The 25,274-nt window shown below is 31.6% G+C and overlaps 1 protein-coding gene across 4 annotated transcripts; it reads right to left on the bottom strand.

Moving 5' to 3' along the window:
* Positions 1–25,216, bottom strand: LOC143057798 (nose resistant to fluoxetine protein 6-like). Of its 4 annotated transcripts, none has more exons than XM_076231210.1 (16): positions 25,130–25,216; positions 23,414–24,587; positions 21,761–21,963; positions 19,614–19,704; positions 18,569–18,665; positions 17,887–18,257; positions 16,668–16,853; positions 14,382–14,475; positions 13,762–13,875; positions 10,661–10,826; positions 9,873–9,952; positions 9,170–9,268; positions 8,189–8,318; positions 5,076–5,268; positions 4,497–4,639; positions 1–330 (listed from the first exon to the last, which is right to left on the bottom strand). In XM_076231210.1, exons 2-16 carry the CDS (start codon positions 24,543–24,545, stop codon positions 220–222), a joined length of 3,210 nt encoding a protein of 1,069 aa, XP_076087325.1. In that variant the 5' UTR covers positions 24,546–24,587; positions 25,130–25,216; the 3' UTR covers positions 1–219. The 4 variants fall into 4 exon arrangements, with proteins under 4 accessions (XP_076087325.1, XP_076087324.1, XP_076087327.1 ...); XM_076231209.1 differs by lacking the exon at positions 25,130–25,216 and adding an exon at positions 25,042–25,121; XM_076231212.1 differs by lacking the exons at positions 21,761–21,963; positions 23,414–24,587; positions 25,130–25,216 and adding an exon at positions 20,919–20,959.
* Between the last annotated feature and the right edge of the window lie 58 nt (positions 25,217–25,274).

Below are 25,274 nucleotides of genomic sequence, written 5' to 3'. Positions count from 1 at the left end.
CACTCTTTGCACACAAAACCTATAGAAAATGTATAATTCGTTGAACATTTAAATGTTTGTTCACCTGTACCCACGAAACCCTAGAAAATTGGTATCCAACGAATAATTAGGAATCCACAGTATATTTCAATAATCTATATATGTAGTACTCCATCAAATTTTCTCCATGCAGTATTTCGTAATTCTGTAGTCCATCTATATTTTACTTTAAGACTGATGCTATCGCCCCATTATTATTTTCTCTAATGATAAGAAGGAAGACTCAAATGCTAATGATGCCACAAATGCCACCATGAAACTAACAACAGTATGTCCGATGTACAGGTAAACCTAAAATAGATCAGGAAATCAATTGTTACAGTTGTTATATCAGGGCCGTAACTAGCCTCTTATAATATTGAGGCAAAATATATTCGCCGAGCGTAGCGAGGTGGAAAAAAAATATGCGTGGGGTCTCGGGGCCGCTTAAGGCCCCCCCCAGAAGCTCTGAGAAAAATAACGCAAGATCGTGCATTCTGAGCGTTTCCCGGCGGACTCTTTCTTACATTGAAACTCAATTAATGTTAAGCTATTTCTTTTGACAATATTCTTGTCTCAAAGCAAAAACTCATTGTAATTTAAGATTTTTTGGTTTTACGGAGACAACATTAAAAGTAGACCGATATGTAGAATAAAGCAAAAACCGAAATTCTCATAATCATGATGTCTGTCTGTTCTTGTCTTGTCTTGTATTGTGCTTAATTCAGACTTTGGTGATTTTTTTATGTCTAGATTGAAATAGAGTGACAGTGCAGTATTATATTTTAAGTACTAGTACTGCTTAAGTCGACACTAAGGACCATCTTGACCTTGTTTTATGGTATTAATGATTCTTTTATTGTTGAAGACCCTCCATCATCTATCAAGATGAAGAATAGGGAAAAAAAACTTTGGCCATTGATCATTTGTATTTTTTCTATGCATTGACTTCGTGTCCTGTGCACGTTTACTCCATATTCTTTTTTTCTGTTTAAGAGTCTAAACACGACTTCATGCAAGTTTAATCCTTCAATGTAAAATATGGAACGCCATAGCTGTCTTCCGTTGTTCATATTTAGTATATGCTGTGATCATTTGATTATTTTCAGCGTTTTTTCTCTATTATGAGTGCCGTTTTCATTATGTTCAGTAGTATAACAATTATGGTGAGCAATAACATCATAATGATCAGTAGAATACTCATTATATTGTGCAGATCTGGTATTATATTCAGCACTTTAATCAATATACTTAGCAGCCGTGGCTTTATGTTCAGTGGGTAAATTATTCTATTGAGTAGATTTGTCTTTATATTCAGTACTTTTGAAAATATCTTCTGTCAACATATTTTTATATTATGCAGATTTCTCATTATGTTGACTACAGAAACTGAAATATTCAGTGGTCAAACACACTTTATAATCAGTACTGTTATCATTATGTTGAGTGAAATAAATATTATGTTCTGTAGACTGATCATTATTTTCTGTAAAATAAATATGATGTTCAGTACAAACAACTTTATGATCAGTGGTCAAAATGTTTTATGTTTGGTTCAAAAAATATTATACTAGGTGGTTATGTATATACATGTATATCGTATGTTTTCGGTTATTTTCGGAAGTCTACCACCACCACATAATGAAAAAAGCACTGAATATAATTGATTAACCACCTAGTATGATATTTTTTTTTAACCAAACATAAAACATTTTGACCACTGATCATAAAGTTGTTTGTACTGAACATAATATTTATTTTACAGAAAATAATGATCAGTCTACAGAACATAATATTTATTTCACTCAACATAATGACAACAGTACTGATTATAAAGTGTGTTTGACCACTGAATATTTCGGTTTCTGTAGTCAACATAATGAGAAATCTACACAATATAAAACTATGTTGACAGAAGATATTTTCAAAAGTACTGAATATAAAGACAAATCTACTCAATAGAATAATTTACCCACTGAACATAAAGCCACGGCTGCTAAGTATATTGATTAAAGTGCTGAATATAATACCAGATCTGCACAATATAATGAGTATTCTACTGATCATTATGATGTTATTGCTCAACATAATTGTTATACTACTGAACACAATGAAAACGGCACTCATAATCGAGAAAAAACCGCTGAAAATAATTAAATGATCACAGCATATACTAAATATGAACAACGGAAGACAGCTATGGCGTTCCATAGTAAAAGGTCATATGGCAATACATTGACTTTTTTTAAAGATGATTTGATACCGAGAAATTGGTGGTCTTACTTTAATTTAAACCATGTCAGCTATCTAGTTTCATCTTCAAAAAAGAGCCAGTTTTGTAATCTTTGATATCAAGTTCAATTCTCCATGCAGAAACGACAATTTTTTTTTATGTCCAGTAGCATCGTATATTCTTAAAATAGTTTCTCGTACAATGTCTGGACATCGGTGGACATGCAACATGGCAAAACCACAGTTTACGAATGAAAATCAACACTCTGCAGACTATAGTTATAAAGTAGGACAATAAATGAACAAAAGACAAACCCGGGACACAGAAGTACAAACAATAGACCATCCACTCTGAAAACTAAAAGTGAAATAGAAACATGGATCTCGAAAAACATGCACGGGAGACATCAGAGAGACTTGCAAGACACTTTCCGTGAAAACAATTCAGGTTGATATGAAGACAATCCTGTTTCAGTTTTTGTTTTGTTTTTTGTATTGGAAATTTCCAACATGAGGCATTTGCCTCATTTGCCTCAATGTAGTTACGGCCCTGTATATCAATTATTCAATGTGTACGTTCATTTCAAATTTATTCTTCATTTTATAAATCATGGCAATAATAATGTGTTGTATCATTGTAATACGCATACAGGTATATATATACAATATATTATTTTTTTTATCTGTTATTTGTAGAATAGTTTGCTAACTGCAGGATAAAACGAATACTTGTACATTTCATTCCTTGTCTGTTTTTCTGTCATGTCAATCTATTGATATCATTACAAATTTTCTTCGGATAAGATGTTTCTTTTTTAATTTATTTTCCAAAATTCATACGAATAGTTTTTTTTTTATTGGTTTTCAATTTGCAAATTAGTGTTTTGCTCTGAAGCACTTTTGACTAGATTCCATCGTTTGTCTGATAACATACACGATTCATTTGGTTTTGTCATGTATTCTCTCGTGAAAGGGTTATATTAAAGGAAATAAAAAAATCTTTTGTTTGTCCACATGATTGATATTTGAATGACGCGACTTATTATTTAATTGTCCCTTGTAAGTTTTGAACACTTGTTTATGACCATCTTAGGAAATTCAACATTTATTCACAAATGAAGTTAATTCTAAATATTAAGATATGTTTATTTGTTCATTATAAGTCATATTTCTTAAATCGATCATGGAAAATAAAAATTCGAAAAGTGTCCTTGATTACGATACGTTTCGCGGTTTTATTCTAGATTTATCAGTAATGTAAAATTACCGATTGTGACGTTTCGCTGAGTGTGGATGTAGTTACAAGCACGAGACTTCAACGCACACGACACCGCTCTTTTTAAAGTTAATTAATTCCAAAAAAACAATGTGTTTTAAGTACATTCAAATTTGCGACTCCTCCAAACAGTTTATAATAAAAAACAAAAAACAAAAAAACAAAAGTAAAATATAGAGAATAAAAATATAGCTTTCAAAATTTTGTGCTAGAAACTATTAAATCATGGAATTGCGTAAAATTGTATGCAGGTTTCAAAAGGTTAATGTCTTTTATGTTTTTTTTAGATAAAGCAGTATCCAACTGTTATCTTCAAACAAGAAATTATTCCATTTATTATTTTGGTACATCACGTAATTTTAAAGGCAGTTAAAATGTATAAATAGCAGTCTATTTTTTCAACTTTAATTTTTTTTTGATTATGGAATATGAATAATTTTTGTGATGGATTTTTTTTTAATAATTTCCATGTTTATTCTGTATTATAATGTTTTGAGCGGTGCATACCACTTTCCATACAATGTACTTTGTTAACTGAGTAGATAGTGTTGTGCGCGGCACAGTACATTCTATTGAAATGTGCTTTCTTCTCTGTGATAGAAAGTGTTGTGCGCCGCACAGAACATTTAAATACAGAATTAACATGGAATTATTTAAAAATTTCAAGCACAAGAAATTATGCAAATTCCATGACTAAAAATAATTTCTAGTTGAAATAATAGCCTGTTGTATATATGCTTTTGGATTTTTGGATCCTCAACGCTCTTCAACTTTATACTTGTTTGGCTTTATAACTATTTTGATCTAAGCATCACTGATGAGTCTTATGTAGACGAAACTCGCGTCTGGCGTATTAAATTATAATCCGGGTACCTTTGATAACTATATATTAGATATTCATGATACGATTTCTAGTATAATGAAATATATCTCGGAATGATAGTTGTATCCCAAGAAACTTTAAACTTACCACATTAAAATCACTTATATAGAATAGTGTCCTCCTGGAATAGAAATGGGTCATCATGACGATAGGGTGTATCAGATATACAGCATATGACAGTCTGGAGAGAGGAACTAGTCCACGCCATGACAAAATCTTGTTCACTACACCTGAAACAAAAACAGATCAAAATTATTGTCACATGTTTAAAATTAAACAATACTTTAGCATTAAAGATGTAATTAGGTGAAATTAAAAAAAAAACAACTAGAATTTGAAATTGATATTCTAAATCAGATGAGCATACATTAAGGAAAAGAATAAGCTAAAATATTGATGGGTTATACAGCTCTTTTTTGAGATATTAGATTTTAAAGGAAAAACATGTCAGAAAAAAGACTGACATTGACTACCAAACAAAAAGAGAAGAATCTACTTAAATTGTGGTAAATAACCTTTGATGAGCTAATGAAACATCACAAAAGAGACTTTTATTGTCGAATTGTGCATCTGGTTCAGACAAATCGGTACCGTTAATATTAATGTAAATTTTGTTGAAAATTAATAATCTGAATTATATTGTTATAATTGTTTACAATTACTTACCGCCATTGCCATTGTGGCAGGCAAACACAACCCATGCAACACATGATGCCCACAAAGGTCTTGCTAAAGACTCGTATGCACTTTTAACGTCTATTGACCAAGGTGTGCCTCCTTTCCTATAATATGTATAAGGTATATAAACCACAAATAATCCACCAGCAGTTGCTAGTGTCCACCCAATGACCGCCTGTATCTGTAAAAGAAATAGCAGATGCAAACTTCTTGAATCAAAGTTTGAAGATTATGATCTTCGACCAGGACAAACGGCGACATATACACACATAAACTATATCAATATTTATCTCTTGGATATAGAATCTGTCTTTAAAATGTAAATAAAGGCAACGGTGATATACCGCTGTTCGAAAATCATAAACCGACTGAGAGAAAATAAATCAGGGTTACAAACTAAAACTGATAGAAACATCAAATATCAGAGGAAAAAAACGAAATAACAGAAATACCAAAATGCAACAGAAACGAACTATGAGATAACATAAGCCATATTCCTGACTTGGTACAGGGCATTTTAAGAAAAAAATGGTTGATTGAACCTGGTTCTGTGGCTAGACAAACTCCCATGGCAATGTTAAGTTTAACACTATAGAGACAACATTACATGACAGGGCTACAATGCAAATAACTGGAAAAAAATTCAGGATTTAAAAATACACAAATTACCAATACAATAGAACAATAGAAATTTTGCAGGAAATCAAATAAAATCACATTTGTCATTATCTTACGTGTTGCAGATCAATTATGATATGTTTTAAGACATAAATTATGTTATTAGTGTAATAATGAAAAAATTTCGTCTACACAATGATACACAGAGAACTACACTACAAGATGAGTTTTACCGAAGTAGAGAGGGATCTGAGGTGCTCAGGCACCAGCCGTGTTACTTATGGCAATAAGAAAAAATCGGCTACAAGAAATGCTTAGGCTTTTTTACCCCAGGAATATATTACCTTAAGCTAACTGTATTTTGCAAAACTTTTAGGAATTTTTAGTCTTTTTGAATATTAATATAATTAATAACCGCAAGTAACTTTTGTTGCTGTCATACTCGATCGGATTCTGGCTACTATCATTAGAAGATATCTATGGACGTCTTTGACGATATCAAAAGATTTTGTGGGCCATAACTGTTTATGTTATTTGAACATCGGTGAACTGTTACTGCCTAAATTTAAGTTATTGATTAAAAAAAAAGATAAATGAGCTTCGTCGGATATACAGAGATCGACTATATGCAATTGAATTTCAATTCATATGTCCACTCGTTTGATGTGTTTTATCATTTGATTTTGCCATTTGATAAGGGACTTTCCTTTTCAAATTTTCCTCGGAGTTACGAATTTTTGTGATTTTACTTTTTACCTATTTAGGTGTGAAAAATATCTTCTATGTAATCTTCTGTAGCTGTTTGAAGATGCGCTTGTTATAAGAATCACACAAAACAGACTAAATCTTTTAGGCCATACAAAAGAATGGGTTTTTTTGCCCAAACCCTACCTACCCAGAAAAAAGCTGCCTACTCAAATTCTTTTATTGTCCTAATTTGAAGAAGTTTTTTTTAATCAGATAGGCATGAAGACTAATAAACATCCGATACGTAAGTTTCTTAAAAAAAAATTCCTACCTACCTACCCACTGTCTCAACCTTGGGTAGGGTTTGGGCAAACCAAAATATTTTTAAATGTGGCCTTACTTTGTATTCGAATGTTTTAGAAACAATCAAAGTCTTATACATGTACATATATGCATGTACACGTGCAACTGTATAAGGTCTATTTTTATCCGATACTCGTTCTGGACATGTATGAAATACTTACCACTAGTATTACTTATTACTTATACATGTACATATATGCATGTACACGTGCAACTGTATAAGGTCTATTTTTATCCGATACTCGTTCTGGACATGTATGAAATACTTACCACTAGTATTACTTATTACTTATACATGTACATATATGCATGTACACGTGCAACTGTATAAGGTCTATTTTTATCAGATATTCGTTCTGGACATGTATGAAATACTTACCACTAGTATTATTTATTACTTATACATGTACATATATGCATGTACACGTGCAACTGTATAAGGTCTATTTTTATCCGATACTCGTCCTTGACATGAAATACTTACAACTAGACGTTAAGCAACCAAATAATCAATCAATATATCCGACAAAACCCATGTTGTGTTTCGACTTTATGATTCATATTTATATGAGCGTCACTGACGAGTCTTAAGTAGTCGAAACGCGCGTCTGGCATACTTAATTATAATTCTGGTTACTTTGATCGATAACTGTTATGCAACCTATTTGAGATTTAATCATAAATATGACATACATTTATGGATTGATAGCAAATATTTTATTTTATATAAAAAAAAATAATGAAAACACCACGTTTAATGATTTCTTGCGTCCGAAGCGCTTTTCTGTATAACCTTTATCAAGAACCCTCAAAGCCAATCATTTGAAATCCGAAGATGTATAATTACCGAAACCGTTGAAGAGCTATATGTCAAAAATACCTAAAATAAATAGCCAAATTAATCTAAAGCCAACTTTACCTGAGGCTGTATTATTATTTAATTTAGAACATTAATCCATGTAATCTTCATTTCCACCTCAAACGTAGTTTCTCATGTTGATTTTGGACATCTGTTGCCAGGGTTCAAGTCAGCACCCCATTATTTCAAAATTTTATTTCATTTTAGTTTTTATTTGAATTTTGAATTTTATTTATCTATTTTATTTGCATCTAATTTACGGTTGCCCAAAGACCATTTGTTTGTGGGTTGGTAACCGACAGAAGCCATGATCTTACTTCGCCAATAAAATATATTTTGATTTTAATAACGTCTTCTCTCTTATAATTCGATTTAAAGGGCTTGACCGTTAAATCGCGTTATCAGAGGAAGGCAAGACTTGCGACAGTTCATGCACAGGTCAATGTAACGCGCATGTCTTAATTCGATTACACGGCATATCAATTTTGGGAGTTGAAACCTAAGTTTCTTTTAAATAATTTCAAATAATTTATAAATTTATAAACGACAATATAAGATGAAAAGTGTTACATACCCAGTTTAATTGTTTCCTTGGTCGTTTTTTCATTATGATTCCGAGGAGTAACCCAACACAATAAGCAGATACTCGACACCATGGTGGAGTGTAAACATTGGTCCAATATACATCATTATCTTCCTTGCCACTGAAATGAGATGAAGACGAAGTCAGAGATATTACAAAAATAGCAATGTGGATTGCCAAATCATAGCTAACAAAGCTGCAGTGTAAGTATTTGTATGCCCACCTACCATAGTAGAGGGGCATTATGTTTTCTTTCTAGTCTGTGGGTCAGTTCGTCCGTCCGTTCGTTCGGCCGTTCGTTCGTCCGTCCGTCCGTTCCGCTTCGGGTTAAAGTTTTGGTTAAAGTTTTTTTTGAGGTAGTTTTTGATGAAGTTGAAGTCCAATCAACTTGACGCTTAGTACACATGTTCCCTATGATATGATCTTTCTAATTTCAATGTCAAATTAAGAGTTTTTAACCCTATTCACTGTCCACTGAACATAGAAAATGATAGTGTGAGTCGGGCATCCGTGAACTTGGGACACATTCTCGTTTTACAATAAAAATTCGTTGATTAACATATCAAAAACATGGGATAAAAAGCAATCTAAAGCTCTTCTTATGACAAAAATGAGTGTAATAAAAAAAAATCTATAGGCACCCTCCTGCATAATTATTTAAAATCATAATAATCAATTAATATGACCTTCAAATATCTTTTTGAATCGGTTGGTTTGCCCCTAGTTGTGTTCAACCTTAATCTCATTTCTTTTATAGCAATTTAAGAATTTAAGAATTAAAGCGATAAAATCATTTCCCAATTAAGAAAACATTAAGAAAACAAGATGAAAAATTTAAGTAACAAAATCATAAATCAGAGACAGCTAAATAAGCATAACTTCGCGTATAAAATATAATTCTATTTTAGAGATAAATACATTTTCTTGAAATGATAATATTCTAGATCTAATCTCAATATAAAATTTTCTTACTGTAAAAGATCTCCTTTATATGTGTGCTCCGAATAAGCTGCTGCAGACATTCCTCCAATCATCAACACAGATATAAGAACCAGACCAATTTTCATTGATCTAAAAAAAAAACAAGAAAACTATAATTAAAATCAAATCATCATTCCCTTCCAATGCATTATTATTAACACACTAAATAAAGAGATACACTGCATGCCAGTGAATGGTCTTCCAATTCAGATTAATAAATTGTATGAATTCGTTTTTTAAATATGAAACCAATGCACGCATCCATCTTTCATAAATATATACCTGTAACTATAAAGTACAAAAAAACTGATGTTCTGACAATTTACATAGAATTTCATAATCAAAAATTTAGTCCCAAATGTTAAATTTGTTCCATTTCTATCTATATTTACCCGTTTACCATTATTGTCAACGTAAGGTACGTGGTAATCTTGGTTGATTGCTTAAAACGTTTCAATGACCTACGATGACTTCTAAAGAGTTTTTTTTGTGTCGTTTCGTTTGTCCCAATGTTGTATTTTCTCAGTACAGAGAGCAATTGTCTATGACTTTGTTATACTTATAAAAATGAAGATGTGGTATGATTGCTTGTTTTCTTTCTCCGTGTGATTGATTTTCATAAAGGCGAACATGTTTCTTCTGTATGTGCTATTTGTAATGTAGTCTGTTGAATTGGAGAAAAAAGTGTACTCACACTGCCAAAAATATCAGGACGAAAAGGGTCATAACATAAAATTGCATATCATCTGATAGAAACCAAGACCAAGACATACACTGCAATATAAACACAATAGATTTATTACAACATGATTATGTTATCAACATATTAAGGGGGTAGACCTTGGTTCAGGGAGATAACTCATTAAATCAGTAATGCGTTTGTAAAAGTCAAGTTTCATCAATGTATTTTAAGCACTTACCTGAAACAGAGTAGAAATAACCTATGTTACCTAGAAGCTTAGAATATATTTATGAAAGTGGTTGACACAAACATACTGATGATTTTATGAGTTATCTCCCTTAACCTAGGTCTACCTCCTTAATATGCCATTTGGAAACTGGTAACTATTCCATGTACCTGAACTAAAAAGATATTGTTGTGATATTTACAGCTGAAATGTATACATTAACGAATAAAGAGGTTTCAAAGAATTTAGATGTCACCGCATTTTAGAAAAAAATGTCTATTCGAAAGGGTATCAGATACACCTCTTTTAAAGCAGACTTGCTTCAAAATCAGTAGCTTTGCGTGTAACTCTATGTGATTGATAAACTAGATGAAACTTGTTGCTACTAATATGATATTGTTACTCTAAATAATCAAAAATTGTCTAACTATGTTGCGTAAACTTTTGGAACTAACTTTTGAATTAAATGAATAATAATAGGAACAGCAAGAACAGACACAATTCACCTAATACCAACAATTAAAGCAATTAAAGCAATAAATGAGATACTAGTAAACAAATCTATGAAAATTACCTGATTAACAGCAGGTAAAAAATTGTTGATGTACAGCAGATTTGTCCACCAGTTGGTTCTACAATTATCTGCTAATGGTAAAGCAGAAGGCCAAAATGGTCCATCACCAAAATAATTCATCAAACAGGTTAATACCATGATTACTATCATATATAGTGGGGTTAACCTAAAAAGAAGATTAATTGAATTTTAAACTAATCAAAGGAATATATAGAGAGAGAATATCATATGGCTTTTTCAATATCGCATCCGTATCAATCCGAGACACCAATATAATCCCAAGAGCTCTGCTCGAGAAATTACGAGTCTTAATTGAAAACTACGTTCAAACCTATGATTGCGCTGGATAAAAACCGCAATTTTTATACGTGTGCATGTAGAACAAATTTCGTTGTAGAAGGGTCTAAATACAGCACAAATAACATTTTCCAAAAGACCAAAAAAGTGAAAAAGTATATTTAAACAAAACGCATTTGACTAACAGGTCGAACAACTGATGTTCTTTAACCCTGCTGACTGCCATTGACGATAGCCAAATAAAATTGATCATAAGATTTAACAAAATGGATCTTAATATGAATTTAATACTAAACAGAAAAAAAAATTAAAAATTAAGTTGTGGCCACGATGTTATGCCACAAACATACGGTGTCAGTATTTTTTTAGTACACCAGATCCGGATTTCGACAATAAATGTCTCTTCATTGATATTAGGGATCGAAACGGTATATGGAAGGCATATAAAAAGTACCTTCATTTTTAGATAAACTCTTGAATTTTAAGAGTCAATACAGGATGAACGGATCATATAAACCGGAGGGAAAATATGATTGCGTTGGATAAAAACCGCAATTTTTATACGTGTGCATGTAAAAAATATATATGTTACAGTGAATTTGTATAATCAGGGATTATGTAGAATCACTAAAAACATAAGTGATTACATAGATTCCCTGAAAATGACCAGTGATTTTATATAATCACTGATAATTTTAATTATTATTCTACAAATTCCCTAATATAATTTCAGGGATTATCAATAATTAAAAGCTTCAAAGATGATATCTCAAACCAATTACACTAGTGGTTCCAGCAAAGGATTTGTATAGTCTTAATATACAAATCCTTGGTTCCAGGAAAGGGAGATCCCAAAAAACTAATGGTCACTATTCACGAAAAGGCTGAAGAAGGATATCGCCTTGCTATATAGCATGGAATTCTGCTCGGATCTTTAATACAAGATATCAGTTTGAGGTTGCTGATTACCCTTCATTGGTACAATTTGTACCTTCAGATGTTTGTGCTGAAAACTCTATTTCTCTAAGACGTACCGTAAAATCTGATTTGATGTGGAGGACAAGGTTTTTTTTAATGTTGATATCGTGGTAAAAACAGATGTGAATTTGATAAACGTTAGGCATTTTCATTGCCTGTAGAAAATCAGGGCAAATGTGTAATAGTCGATGCCACCCAAATTTAGTTTGTAAATAAAATGTTTAATATTAAAATATTATACATAACATTAACATTTATCAAAACAACTGTACGCATAAAAATAGTTTTAATGACAATTTCATTTTAAAATTATTTCATATTCTCAACCTAAAAACAATTGCTAAAACAATACGATAAAAAGAATAATCATTATGCAATTTAACATTTTCATACTGACTTCATCAAGCCGCCCGTGTGGGCTCGCTTGATATTATTAATACTAATACAGTCAATATCAAAAAGGGCTCGCTTGATATTATTACTGATAAAGTCAGTATTAAAAACAAAACATCAATTATTCCATATATATTTTGCTTATCATTTAATTATATTGTGCTTATCATTTGATTATTTTGTGTATAACATTTCAATATTTTTGTGTTTTTCATATTAATGAATTATGCCTAACGTTTTACAATATTAAGGTTATTATTATGATATATAAAGGTTAACTTTTAAGATATTTCAATATGTTATATATTTTAGTATCATTTCAGTTATTCTGTATAATCCCTGACGTTTTTTCTAGTGATTATACACAATCCCTGAAAGTTTTAGTGATTATTTATAATCCCTAAACTAACAGTGATTATACATAATCCCTGAAAATTTTATGGATTCTACATAATCCCTGATTATATAAATTCACTGTAACATATATACATGTATATAGACTACTGTTATGCCATAGTGTGCGAGGTTTAGCTACATGTAACTATAAAACCAGTTTTAATAATTCTTTTCCTACATCAGAAAATGACTGTACCAAGTCAGGAACATGATAATGGTTATCCTTTTGTTTGATGTGCTTGAGCTTTTGATTTTGCCATTTGATTAGGGACTTTCCTTTTTCGATTTTCCTCGGATTTCAGTATTATTGTGATTTTACATTATGTTAGTGTATTTGAACTGATTATTACAACATAAATGCTGTTTTAATGGGACATATTTGAAAGCATTATGAAGAAACACACCATTATGTTATATTATAACCATATTTGATGTGTCAAATGTTTACCAAAGTATAAATTTATTTTCATTTAACTTTCATGCATAAAACAAAACTAAAAATCTCAAAAAAAAAAAAAAACTATAATAAATGCTACACCAATTTAAAGTATTGTTGTATACATTTTATAGTTGTGGAATATCGTCGATGTGTGTTTAAAAATATTTAAAAAGGGGATGGTTGAGATTTGTTACGAAAAACAAGATTAACCCTGACACAAAATTATTTGCCTGTTTGATAAGCCAGGAACTCTGATGTCATATCTTATTATATTTTAGTTTGTTATTCTGATTTTTTTAATTGATTGCAGAAATGAGTGTTTCAATTTGATTCATTTTCGATTTTTTGTTTGTGTCGTTTTGTTAAGACATGTTTTTCTTGTTGGAAACTGTTTGGTGACATCTTAGTATTCTTTTTGTGTTAGGTATCATCCCACATGTCCTTTTATTCATATCCTAAAGTATTGAATTGATGAGGATTGCATAATTTTAACCTCTTGGATGTTAGTTTTGATGAAATAATAAAACATTACTTCGTCAAAATAATGATAACTTTAATTTTGCAATAATTTTACTGTGACTATATATAAGAAATATACCTCCAAAATCTGTGGAATATGTATTTACCAGCAAATGCGGCTGTCTTCGAGCAACTGAAGTTGTCCATTAATCTTGATGCACTATTTATTTGACTGTATGCAACCAACATTCCACTGCAAAAACAATCGACATACTGTTGATACTATTTACCAATATTTTGGTATTATACAAAGGCATTCACACTAAATTCGTTAGATGTGTTTGTTTGATTTTTTAGTCTCAGCGAACATGATTTATTCATCTATCAGTTGTTCATAACACAACGTAAAAAATAAAAAAAAATGAGCAACTCGAACCCCACCAAAATTCGGGGGTGATCTCTTGTACTTCTAAAGCTCAACATGTGGCACTCATAATGTTACTCGTGAAAGTACTAAAAAAAATATGAACTTATCGACGACCTTTATTATGTTTTGAGTACTTTGTTTTATTTTAGGCCTTATTAATAGTGTCATTTGCTGTTTCTCGAGTTTGTGTGTTCAATAACTACAAGCGAAATAGAGCTATTTTCCTAATGCATGCAGATTAAAGGTTTGATTGGCTTACTTGCTTTTTTGTATAAATGTTTGTTTAAATATATAATAACATTATACAAGCTTGAGCCCTCAACTAGACTCACCTGATCATAAAAAAGGAATCTACGGCAAGGGGTATTGATAAGACAGCTTGATAAGTAAAAGTTTCCAGCATCTCCGGCACTCGCACAGGATTGGCTAAAAATTAAAGAGAAACATTGTAAATAAATAATTTCGGTATTCTTTGAAATTAAACGGCACTTTCCATTATCTTTAAAAAAAAAATAATATAATTATCCCCTTCCCCTTTTTGGTGGGGTTCGTATTGTTTATTCTTTAGTTTTCTATGTTGTGTCATGTATACTATTGTTTGTCTGTTTGTCTTTTTTCATTTTTAGCCATGGCGTTGTCAGTTTGTTTAAGACTTATGAGTTTGACTGTCCCTTTGGTATCTTTCGTCCCTCCTTTGTTAACATATGAACAAAGTTCGATAAACAATTGAAAAGATACTATGACCAATAATTGTTAGTATGATGTGATGAAATAGATGCTACACATATTTTAAATATATATATATATATGTGTAATCGATGGTTATTCAGCAAATCAGCTGAGTTTCACTTCAAACGACCATACAAAATACTTTCAAATCTGCCCAATAAATTACTGAAAGTAGTTTAGATACAGAGTAGGGTGTTACCCTTAACAAATGTTATAAGAAGTCCATTTATTGACCCAATCTCCAAAATCCTGTTTAAAAAAAACAAGAATGTGTGGCCATAAAACGCAAAGCTAAGTTTGCACTTAGTATATATATGTTTACAAAAACATGAAACTGACAAAAAGATTACTTGATAATCAACATGTGTCAATTAACGGTAAACTACCTCGAACGAAACATTAACACGACACGGGACGGAAGCACAGACGGGAAGACACAATTCCCCTTTATCTTTGGTAGAGATGTTGGGTGTTTAATCAATCGATTTCCATGTTTTCGAATCATCAAATGCGCAAATGAATTGACTTTACTTGTTGTACTGTAAAAGTCTATCAGATGAAGAACGAATAGTTCTTTTCCATAGGTGATTAGGGGGAGGGGGTCCAAAATTTTTAAAAGGGGGCGTTATATACTAAAACGAATCATGGTAGAAAATGTATGGAGGTTTGGGTACGCCTTCTACGTTATCTCTTGAATCCGCCAAAGGGTGATGCTTATCATGTTGTTCGTGACAAGAATAAACAGCTGCGCCATGAGCGCATGATACGCCCGACGCCTTGTGTGGCAGTTTTATGCAATAATCATAAATAGTTTCTGAGAAAGTTTTGAGCAATAACCATATATTGTTTTTGAGATACGGCGGGACATGTGAAACCCCCCTCTTTTTTTACAAACTACATATCACTAAAATAATTTTTTTAATCAAAACCAAAAAATATACAGATCTTTAGATTAATATAACAAAGAAGTGTGTAAAGTTTTAAGCAATAATCATAAATCGTTTTTGAGATACGGCGCGACATGTAAAAAAACTCTACCCCTTTTTTACAAAATACTCAATAACTCAAAAATTAAATCTTGAATCATCACCAAAAAGTATACAGATCTTAAAATTAATATAACTAAGAAGTTTGTAAAGTTTTAAGCAATAATCAAAAATCGTTTTTGAGATACAGTGCGACATGTGAAAAAAACACACCCCTGTTTTAGTTACAAAGTGCTGTAACTCAAAAAGTTTTAATCCTATTTTCACCAAAAAGTATACAGATCATTTGACCATCATAAAAAAAACAACATTTTGACGGGCTTAAAAAATCTGATTACTTTGCTTTGAACTTGGAAAATATTGTTATGACAAATTAAAAAATATCTGGTTGAATATGATATACTTGGTTGAATAGGAAATATTGAACTTATACTGCAGTTGCACCATCTATTTAAAAAAAATAGAATAATTGTTAACGTGGCATTTCAATACCATAGAATGGAAAACACAAATACAAAAGAGCATAAAAACACTTTCATGGCGTTGTCAGTTTGTTTTAGATTTATGAGTTTGACTGTCCCTTTGGTATCTTTCGTCCCTCTTTTTCAACACAAAGCAATACTTAGGTTTGGCTGGATTCTATTTAGAAATAATAAAGAATTAGTATTTATATGTTAAAACTCGGCATGAACTATTATTTTCGATCGCAAAGTATTGTTAAACTAGACAGAGTATGCCCCCGCACTCCACTCTGAGGCAACTGTATTATAACAAAGTCAACGTAGGATTTGCTTTGAGATATAATTGTGTCTGGAAGAAAAAATTAAAACTGTGACACATGCACTCCTTCAATATATGTACAAACAGACAGCAAAAAAGAAAACTTCCTAGGAAACGTTTTACCTGTGGTCCATACTCCAGGCAATGAAAACAGTCCATAATTCAATGAATGCCCAAGTAAAACCCATGTTATACTGAGGAAACGAACTCCATGAATACAGTTTATCGCGTTTTGTCCTGCTTTTACTGAAACGATTTTCTTGGTATTTACTTGAATAGCAAATGCCGTCAAAAATCTTATCAAAACTCCTGAAATGATAAAAGAAATTAATAAATTGAATTATCTTTCTAATTCCATAATTCGTGTAATTCAGTTAGTTAAAAAAACATAAGCTCAACATACAATAATTATCAATAGTGTGCTCCCCACCCCATATCGCAATAATTATCAATAGTGTGCTCCCCACCCCATATCGCGATAATTATCAATAGTGTGCTCCCCACCCTCCCCACCCCATATCGCAATAAATATTTTTTTCTTAGTAGACAAAAACAAGTGAATCACAATTTGTCTCTGTTACATATTGAACTATATTTAAAACATGCAATTGACAACCGGTTTTAACATATACTTATTAGTATTATTTTATGAATTTCTACCTGATCTGATCAGACATTCATTTTTATTGTAATTGAATATTCTGAATTCAAACAACTACAGACCATTTCACTTAGTTTGAAGCCAAAGGTAATATATTGGGTAAGTTTGACTGTACGCTGAACCGTGGCGTCATTATTAAGTCAGGTATACTACCCTCCTTTTCAAGTAGCCTAGATAGATTAGATATATGTCGGATTAATCTACTTCGAAATGTTTTAATTTATCTAACCTAACAATAACTTCACGGTTCAGCCAACAAGCAAGCTAACCAAATATATTACCTTTGGCTTCACACTCGATGAAATTGGCTGTAATAAATACCCTTTGGTATGTTTTTCGAGAATCTGATTCAGTGTACACATACCTTACAATTAAAAGAACCGTATAAACTTTAAAAGTCGTGTTCACACCGAGGCTCAAACAAGGTAGAAACATGTGTAATTGAATTTTTGAACATGAATACACTTATAAAGTATCAATGCTTTAGTTTTGAAAACACTAGAATCAGTAGGATGCGACCTGATTGCGTGTCGAATAATTAATTCAATTATAATTAATAAGGGTCTGACATTATTTTCAAACATGTTAACAATAAAACATGTGTACACATAACTCTATGATAATATTAATGTCACATGGGAAGTGTAAATGCTACTCAAGTCGTAATAATTTGATTATTACCGTCATTTCGCTTGCATGCATTCTTTTCTGACTCAGGTACAACTTCCTTTTGGTAATATTTTTTCATATCAAGTTCCGAACACATATCTTTGCAACTTCCATTCATACCATGTTCAGCATGCGGCACATAGTTTTCTGGTAGGACATTTTCCTTATTGTCAAGTTTGTCGGTTTTACAACTTTCGACAGTTCCGGCCGACATGTCTTTGTTACCGGATGTTGTGTCTATTTCGTTGTGCTGTTTGGAATTATTTTGCACTTTTGAAAATTTGTCCAGAGACCAGGACTTGTGCCATTTTGATCTCTTTGATAATATGAATTCCAAAGCTGTACCAATTAACATGATGCTTCCGAAAATGGCTAATATAGCACTGCAAATTTAGAATACAATATAATAGAATAAATATTTATCGACTTATATATTATATAATTTGAAAAAAGTGTGTTGCTTTTATTAATGAAAGACATTAACTAGTAACTATATGCAAAGAATATCAGTTAATTGTTAAAAAAAAAAATTTAAAAATTCACTTCAACTATGTTTCAAAAACGATATTGGGACACCAGTGTATGTTAATTTTACATTTAGCACGCACAGATGAAAATATTTGATGAAAACATAAGTTAGAACTTTACTTCAGTTAACAGATGGAAATATTAAAAAAATAAAAGAAAATAGTACATTGCCGTAATAGCTGATGGATCATCGGAGACCGATTTTTCCTCTGAACAATGTACTGACACACTGCCTAAGAAAGGTGCTATCGTCTTTAGTGCTTCTAAAAGTAAATGTCATAAATGAAATGTGAGTACAGATTGTAAACAGTGGAATGTGATAACAACAATAATTAAAGTATCAATAATTAAAAAGATAATGATATCCTTATATGACATCATGATAATGTTGAAAATGATTTGATTTTTTGTTGGTGTTTTAACGCCACTTTTAAGCCCCGCATTTAGGCTATTTCGTGGCGGTCAGTTTTTATTGATGGAGGAAGCGGAGTGCCCGGAGAAAACCACCGACCTTCGATAGGAAATGTTGAAAGTGACAGTCGTATTGAATATAACATTTAACAACTTTTTGGTCAATTTGGTTCTGAGTCAAGGCCTCACCTAAACACCTAACTCTTTGGTTCATTCCTTGATATCAATGATGAGATCTCAAATAAGGCAACTTTGAGAGTCTTCTGTCCAGACTTCCCTAAACGCAAGTAACTTGAAGGACTATGATAAATATATCGGGGACTATGGTAAATATATCGGACTAAATTCGATAATATAAAAAAGTATATCTGACTATCTGGTGAAAACCTGAAGGGTGTTAAAGGATACGTTTTTTATATTTTTGATTTTAGAATTTATGGAAAGAGAGGAGCGTCCGTAACATACATTCTCCTTTGTCCAAATATCAACTCATCAGCACTCTTTCGTGTGTTTCGCGCTATTAATGCTATTATTGAGTATTATGCAATACATAAAAAATAATTTATCATTCTTACACTTTAAAAAAAAAAGAGTGTCAAATGTTCGTCTGATTTCTTTTAAGAATGCATATCTGAGTTCCTCACGTATTTTCTATTCATTGTTTTATTAATAGATATAAGAAGATGTAGTATGAGTGCCAAACAGTCCACTAGTAATGATTTTTTGATCATACATGTATGTACAGATTATACATATTCACGTATTGCTTTCCTTTATTTGATATGCTTGATCTACAATACCTGTACTGAGGAGTCCTTTCACGTCGTTATGTTGACAGCTGTCAGGAATACAAAGACCCCATGTCAGATGAAGTTGAATTCCTTTTGTATCCTAGAACCAAACATCAAAATTATCTTCAGTTCAAAAAGCAATAGATCAGAGCTAACGGTATTCAAATCTTATTTTTATTAATAAAATTGAGAATGTAAATGGGGAATGTGTCAAAGAGACAACAACCCGACCATAGAGCAGACAATAGCCGAAGGCCACCAATGGGTCTTCAATGCAACGACAGACTCCCGCACCCGGAGGCGTCCTTCAGTTGGCCCCTAAACACATATGTATACTAGTTCAGTGATAATGGACGTCATACTAAAAAAACTGTTTGTGTTTTAATCATTGTTTTTTTTTTGTGCATTGTTCATGTTCCTGCTCCATATCAGGAAACCTGCGAGTGAATTTAATAATATTTATGATTTGATTTGTCATATAGGAAACAATCCTCAGAGGGGGGACACGACGGATTTGTTTCGTCTTCCCACCTTCTATATCAACATCCATACCTTTAAACCCCTATGTCACACATCCCTACTGTTTACACCCAATAACCTACATCCCCATTTTTTCCATCCAATATCCCAAATTGCCACTTTTCCGCCCCATACCCCATGTTCCAACTATAACATCCCTATACCAAAATTCTCCAACTTTTACATCCTATACCCAACATTCCCACTTTTTCAACACCTATATCCCACATCCAAAAACCGGGTCATCTCTCTTTTAGAAATCCTCTGTTACTGTTACACACTATCATTTCTAGAATCAGGTCAATTTATACATAGACATTTGTCTCTTGTTAACGACCATATATAATGAACACTACTACTTACACTAGACATCTTCTTTCTTCTTCGTGTCATTATTTTTGTCATAGATGCATACGCCCCGTCTTACTGGATTAATATGGTATATACCAAAAGTATGTATTTTTCTGATTTCATGCTTACCATTGCAAGTACTTCTTGAGGAACATTCATTTTGACTGTACAAAATCATGATTTCATGCTTACCATTGCAAGTACTTCTTGAGGGACATTCATTTTGACTGTACAAAATCATGATTTCATGCTTACCATTGCAAGTACTTCTTGAGGAACATTCATTTTGACTGTACAAAATCATGATTTAATGCTTACCATTGCAAGTTCTTCTTGAGGAACATTCATTTTGACTGTACAAAATCATGATTTCATGCATACCATTGCAAGTACTTCTTGAGGAACATTCATTTTGACTGTACAAACTCATGATTTCATGCTTACCATTGCAAGTACTTCTTGAGGAACATCCATTTTGACTGTACAAAATCATGATTTAATGCTTACCATTGCAAGTACTTCTTGAGGAACATTCATTTTGACTGTACAAAATCATGATTAAATGCTTACCATTGCAAGTACTTCTTGAGGAACATTCATTTTGACTGTACAAAATCATGATTTCATGCTTACCATTGCAAGTACTTCTTGAGGAACATTCATTTTGACTGTACAAAATCATGATTTCATGCTTACCATTGCAAGTATTTTTTTGAGGAACATTCATTTTGAATGTACAAAATCATGATTAAATGCTTACCATTGCAAGTACTTCTTGAGGAACATTCATTTTGACTGTACAAAATCATGATTTCATGCTTACCATTGCAAGTACTTCTTGAGGAACATTCATTTTGACTGTACAAAATCATGATTTCATGCTTACCATTGCAAGTATTTTTTTGAGGAACATTCATTTTGACTGTACAAAATCATGATTTCATGCTTACCATTGCAAGTACTTCTTGAGGATTGCAAGTACTTCTTGAGGAACATTCATTTTGACTGTACAAAATCATGATTTCATGCTTATCATTGCAAGTACTTCTTGAGGAACATTCATTTTGACTGTACAAACTCATGATTTCATGCTTACCATTGCAAGTACTTCTTGAGGAACATTCATTTTGACTGTACAAAATCATGATTTCATGCTTACCATTGCAAGTACTTTTTTGAGGAACATTCATTTTGACTGTACAAAATCATGATTTCATGCTTATCATTGCAAGTACTTCTTGAGGAACATTCATTTTGACTGTACAAAATCATGATTGCATGCTTACCATTGCAAGTACTTCTTGAGGAACATTCATTTTGACTGTACAAAATCGTCCATTAAATGATCTGTCTGTTTGTTTTGTTTTGTTTCCAAGTACTGTTCCTTTAGGAATGTATGCATGGACTTTGTTACATTCGTCAAACGATCCTACCATGTTTAAATGTCCATCCAAAATACCGTCACTTAACTTTCCAATGGAATCAAACACTAAAAAACAGCAAAAATAAAACAATGAAATAATTGTCCATACATTATACCGTCACTTAACTTTCCAATGGAATCAAACACTAAAAAAACAACAAAAATAAAACAATGAAATAATTGTCCATACATTATACCGTCACTTAACTTTCCAATGGAATCAAACACTAAAAAAACAAAAAAATTAAAACAATGAAATAATTGTCCATACATTATACCGTAATGGAATCAAACACTAAATAAAACAAAAATAAAACAATGAAATAATTGTCCATCCAAAATACCGTCACTTAACTTTCCAATGGAATCAAACACTAAAAAAAAAACAACAAAAATAAAACAATGAAATAATTGTCCATACATTATACCGTCACTTAACTTACCAACGGAATCAAACACTAAACAACAACAAAAATAAAACAATGAAATAATTGTCCATACATTATACCGTCACTTAACTTTCCAACGGAATCAAACACTAAACAACAACAAAAATAATACAATGAAATACTTGTTATGAAAATATCATTTGTTGTAATATTAAGTAATATTTTGCATTTATGGATTCAATTTGTTGTATCATGCTGTCTGACAATGCTATTGGCTTTGTTGAAGGTCGTACGGTGACCTATAATTGTTAATTTCTGTGTCATATTGGTCTCTTGTGGAGAGTTGTCTCATTGGCAATCATACCACATCTTCTTTTTTCATATTATATGTCTTTAAGATAAAAATTGGACGAAATTAAACTATACAATTTTGATCGTATTGTTGTTGGCGTTGTTGGCAGAGGACATGGCTTTTCCTTTGGATTAAGCTCTTCATAGACAGTTGAATTTTTTTCATATTTTGATACTCTATAATTTTTACGACTTGATTTTTTTTAAATCTGTACAGTTTCCAAGTAAGCATTCATGAATAGTTTTGAGTCCATCACAAGCAAACCAGTTAAAACAGAACCAAAATCGTTGAAGATCAAATATGTCCAGGAAAGTTACCTTAATAAAACATCATTCTGATATACATGTATACTTTTCTAAGATGCAAAATAAATCCTTGAGCCTTTCTTTCAACACAAGATACATAGTTCAGTTTCGTGTAGGACTCTTTTGGTGAGAATGTTGTAACTCTCAAGAAAACTTTATGTACTAAAAGTGGTAATCAATACTTTTTTCAAATGGTCCATCTATTTTTTTGTAATTCATATTATCCAGTGGTTCAATTCAATTCAAATAAATTAAAACTTTTTCAATAATGTGTTATCAGTACAAAACAAAACGTAAAAACTTTTTCAGTGGATTTTAAAATTTCAAATAAGGTTATAGAAATGTTGTTAGTGCACAGACTTACACACGACATTTGTTTTATATATGATTATGCTTAACTGCAGTTTCTAGGTGAAATTAATTCTTGTTTTTCTTAGAGAGGTGTGTTTGAACGTAACAAATCTACTTACTTTTTACTGACCAGGGTGACATATTCATCAAGGAATCAAGAAAATCCATGGAATCACTATAACAGATACCATTTACACTATCGTTCACAGATAATCGGAGCACTTGGCTTGCACTGTATTGTTTCAGTATTTCTTGAACCATTTGGAGTTTATTTGTGTTAGAGAAGACATCTTTGATAACACTACTGGCATTTTGTTGCAAGTCCGAATTAGTTAGGTTCAACTGAAGAAACGTAGATCCAAATCGCGTCATTGCTATATCTTTAAAACGTTGGAAATGTTCGTTGGCTAGTATTTTTGGATAGGCTTTAGCGATATACCCTAGTCCCATCAACAAACCCGTAGAATCCTTCCCCCTAATACTGTCTATAATTGGTTTTCCCGCCAATAAGACACCAGTGGTTAGTTTTTGTAAATTTGTATGCTTTAGAACGTTGATAATGAAGTTAGTAACATTATCATTAGAGCTGTCAAAACTTCCTTCTTGTTCCTTCATAAATGTTTCGTATCCTTGTATCAATTCTTTAATAACGACATGTTGTATCTGGGTAAATGTAGTACTATTCAAAATTGATGGAACCATATCAATTATTTTATGAGCAATCAGAATGATATCTGTCGTATTTCTCCCCGTTATCCTGTCTAATAATGGTTTCCCATTCTTCGCACTCTTCTTTAATATTCTTCCAATATCCAAATTATATAGAATCTCTCTAGCTAATTCATGTGTTATAGAACTTTCGTTTGAGTTCGGAACATTTGTACTTTTAGTCAACTTGGCTTTCTTATATGCTTCAGTGAATTCGTAAGAAATATCGTGTATCATATTTTCAAAATCTTTATTTTTCAAAAGGCGAGGAATGTTGTCCAGAACGTAATTGTAAAAGATTTTCTTTGTTTCTTTATCGATAGATTGATTTCCATGACCTACACCACTAATTAAAGCAGTAAATCCAATATTCCATATTTGCTCCGCGAAGTGAGGATGTTTAAGCAAAATTTCAGCAATATACAAAGCTTTTTGTTTACCGGAACTGTCATTTGATTTTTTCTCGACAGCTTCGGATGTATTGAAAATAAAGAGCAGAAGTATGGCAAGGCAAGGTAGTGCTTTTGCTAATTTAATCTCCATGGTTACTGCTTTTGACTGATGTTTGTTTATCTTATGTCACATCTACAATTTAATATTTTTGAAACATTATAATGAATAAGGATAAGATGTTTGGTAATAACTGAATTTTCTTTAAATTTGTTTCTAATCGTGATTTTTCCGATAAAGAAGAATAAATCAATAAATAAATACAGAAATAGATTTGAATGAATGAATGAATGAATGAATGAATGAATGAATGAATGAATGAATGAATGAATGAATGAATGAATGAATGGAATGAATGAAAGGAATGAAATGAATAAAATGAATGAAAATGAATGAATGAATGAGAATTGCAGAGGGTTTTTTTTAGTAAGCAAAATATTGCTATTTCCATAAATTTCCATATAATTGTACACAATATATTAACTTTTCCCAATATTTTACAAATTGAACAATGTATAAATGAAAAATAAATACAAAAGATGAAATAATAAATGTATTATAGTTAATTGGAAAAATAAATAATACACACCTGAGCAGATGCATTATGACTAATTTCTTTATCAAAACTTACTTTCAGATATCAATAGTTAAAAAGCAGTAAAAAACAAGATTCTTACCTTTGAGAAATTATATTTTAGTCTTCCACTAAAAGGAAGTTTTAGAAGATTACTATATTTTGACATATATCTGCAGGCATTAATATACCGGAACAAGAACGTAATAATGACACGATCTCCTTATTCCATAATTTTTCTCAATGTA

This window comes from Mytilus galloprovincialis, chromosome 13 (assembly GCF_965363235.1).
Source record: "Mytilus galloprovincialis chromosome 13, xbMytGall1.hap1.1, whole genome shotgun sequence".
Taxonomy (NCBI): domain Eukaryota; kingdom Metazoa; phylum Mollusca; class Bivalvia; order Mytilida; family Mytilidae; genus Mytilus; species Mytilus galloprovincialis.
This window is presented reverse-complemented; position numbering and strand designations above follow the sequence as displayed.

Coding starts and splice junctions, on each gene's coding strand:
- LOC143057798 (XM_076231210.1), bottom strand. CDS start 24,545: ATGGAGATTAAATTAGCAAAAGCACTACCTTGCCTTGCCATACTTCTG. Junction 21,964..23,413: donor GTCACCCTGGTCAGTAAAAA/GTAAGTAGATTT, acceptor GCTGTTTTTTAG/TGTTTGATTCCATTGGAAAG. Junction 18,666..19,613: donor GAAAGGACTCCTCAGTACAG/GTATTGTAGATC, acceptor ATTTACTTTTAG/AAGCACTAAAGACGATAGCA.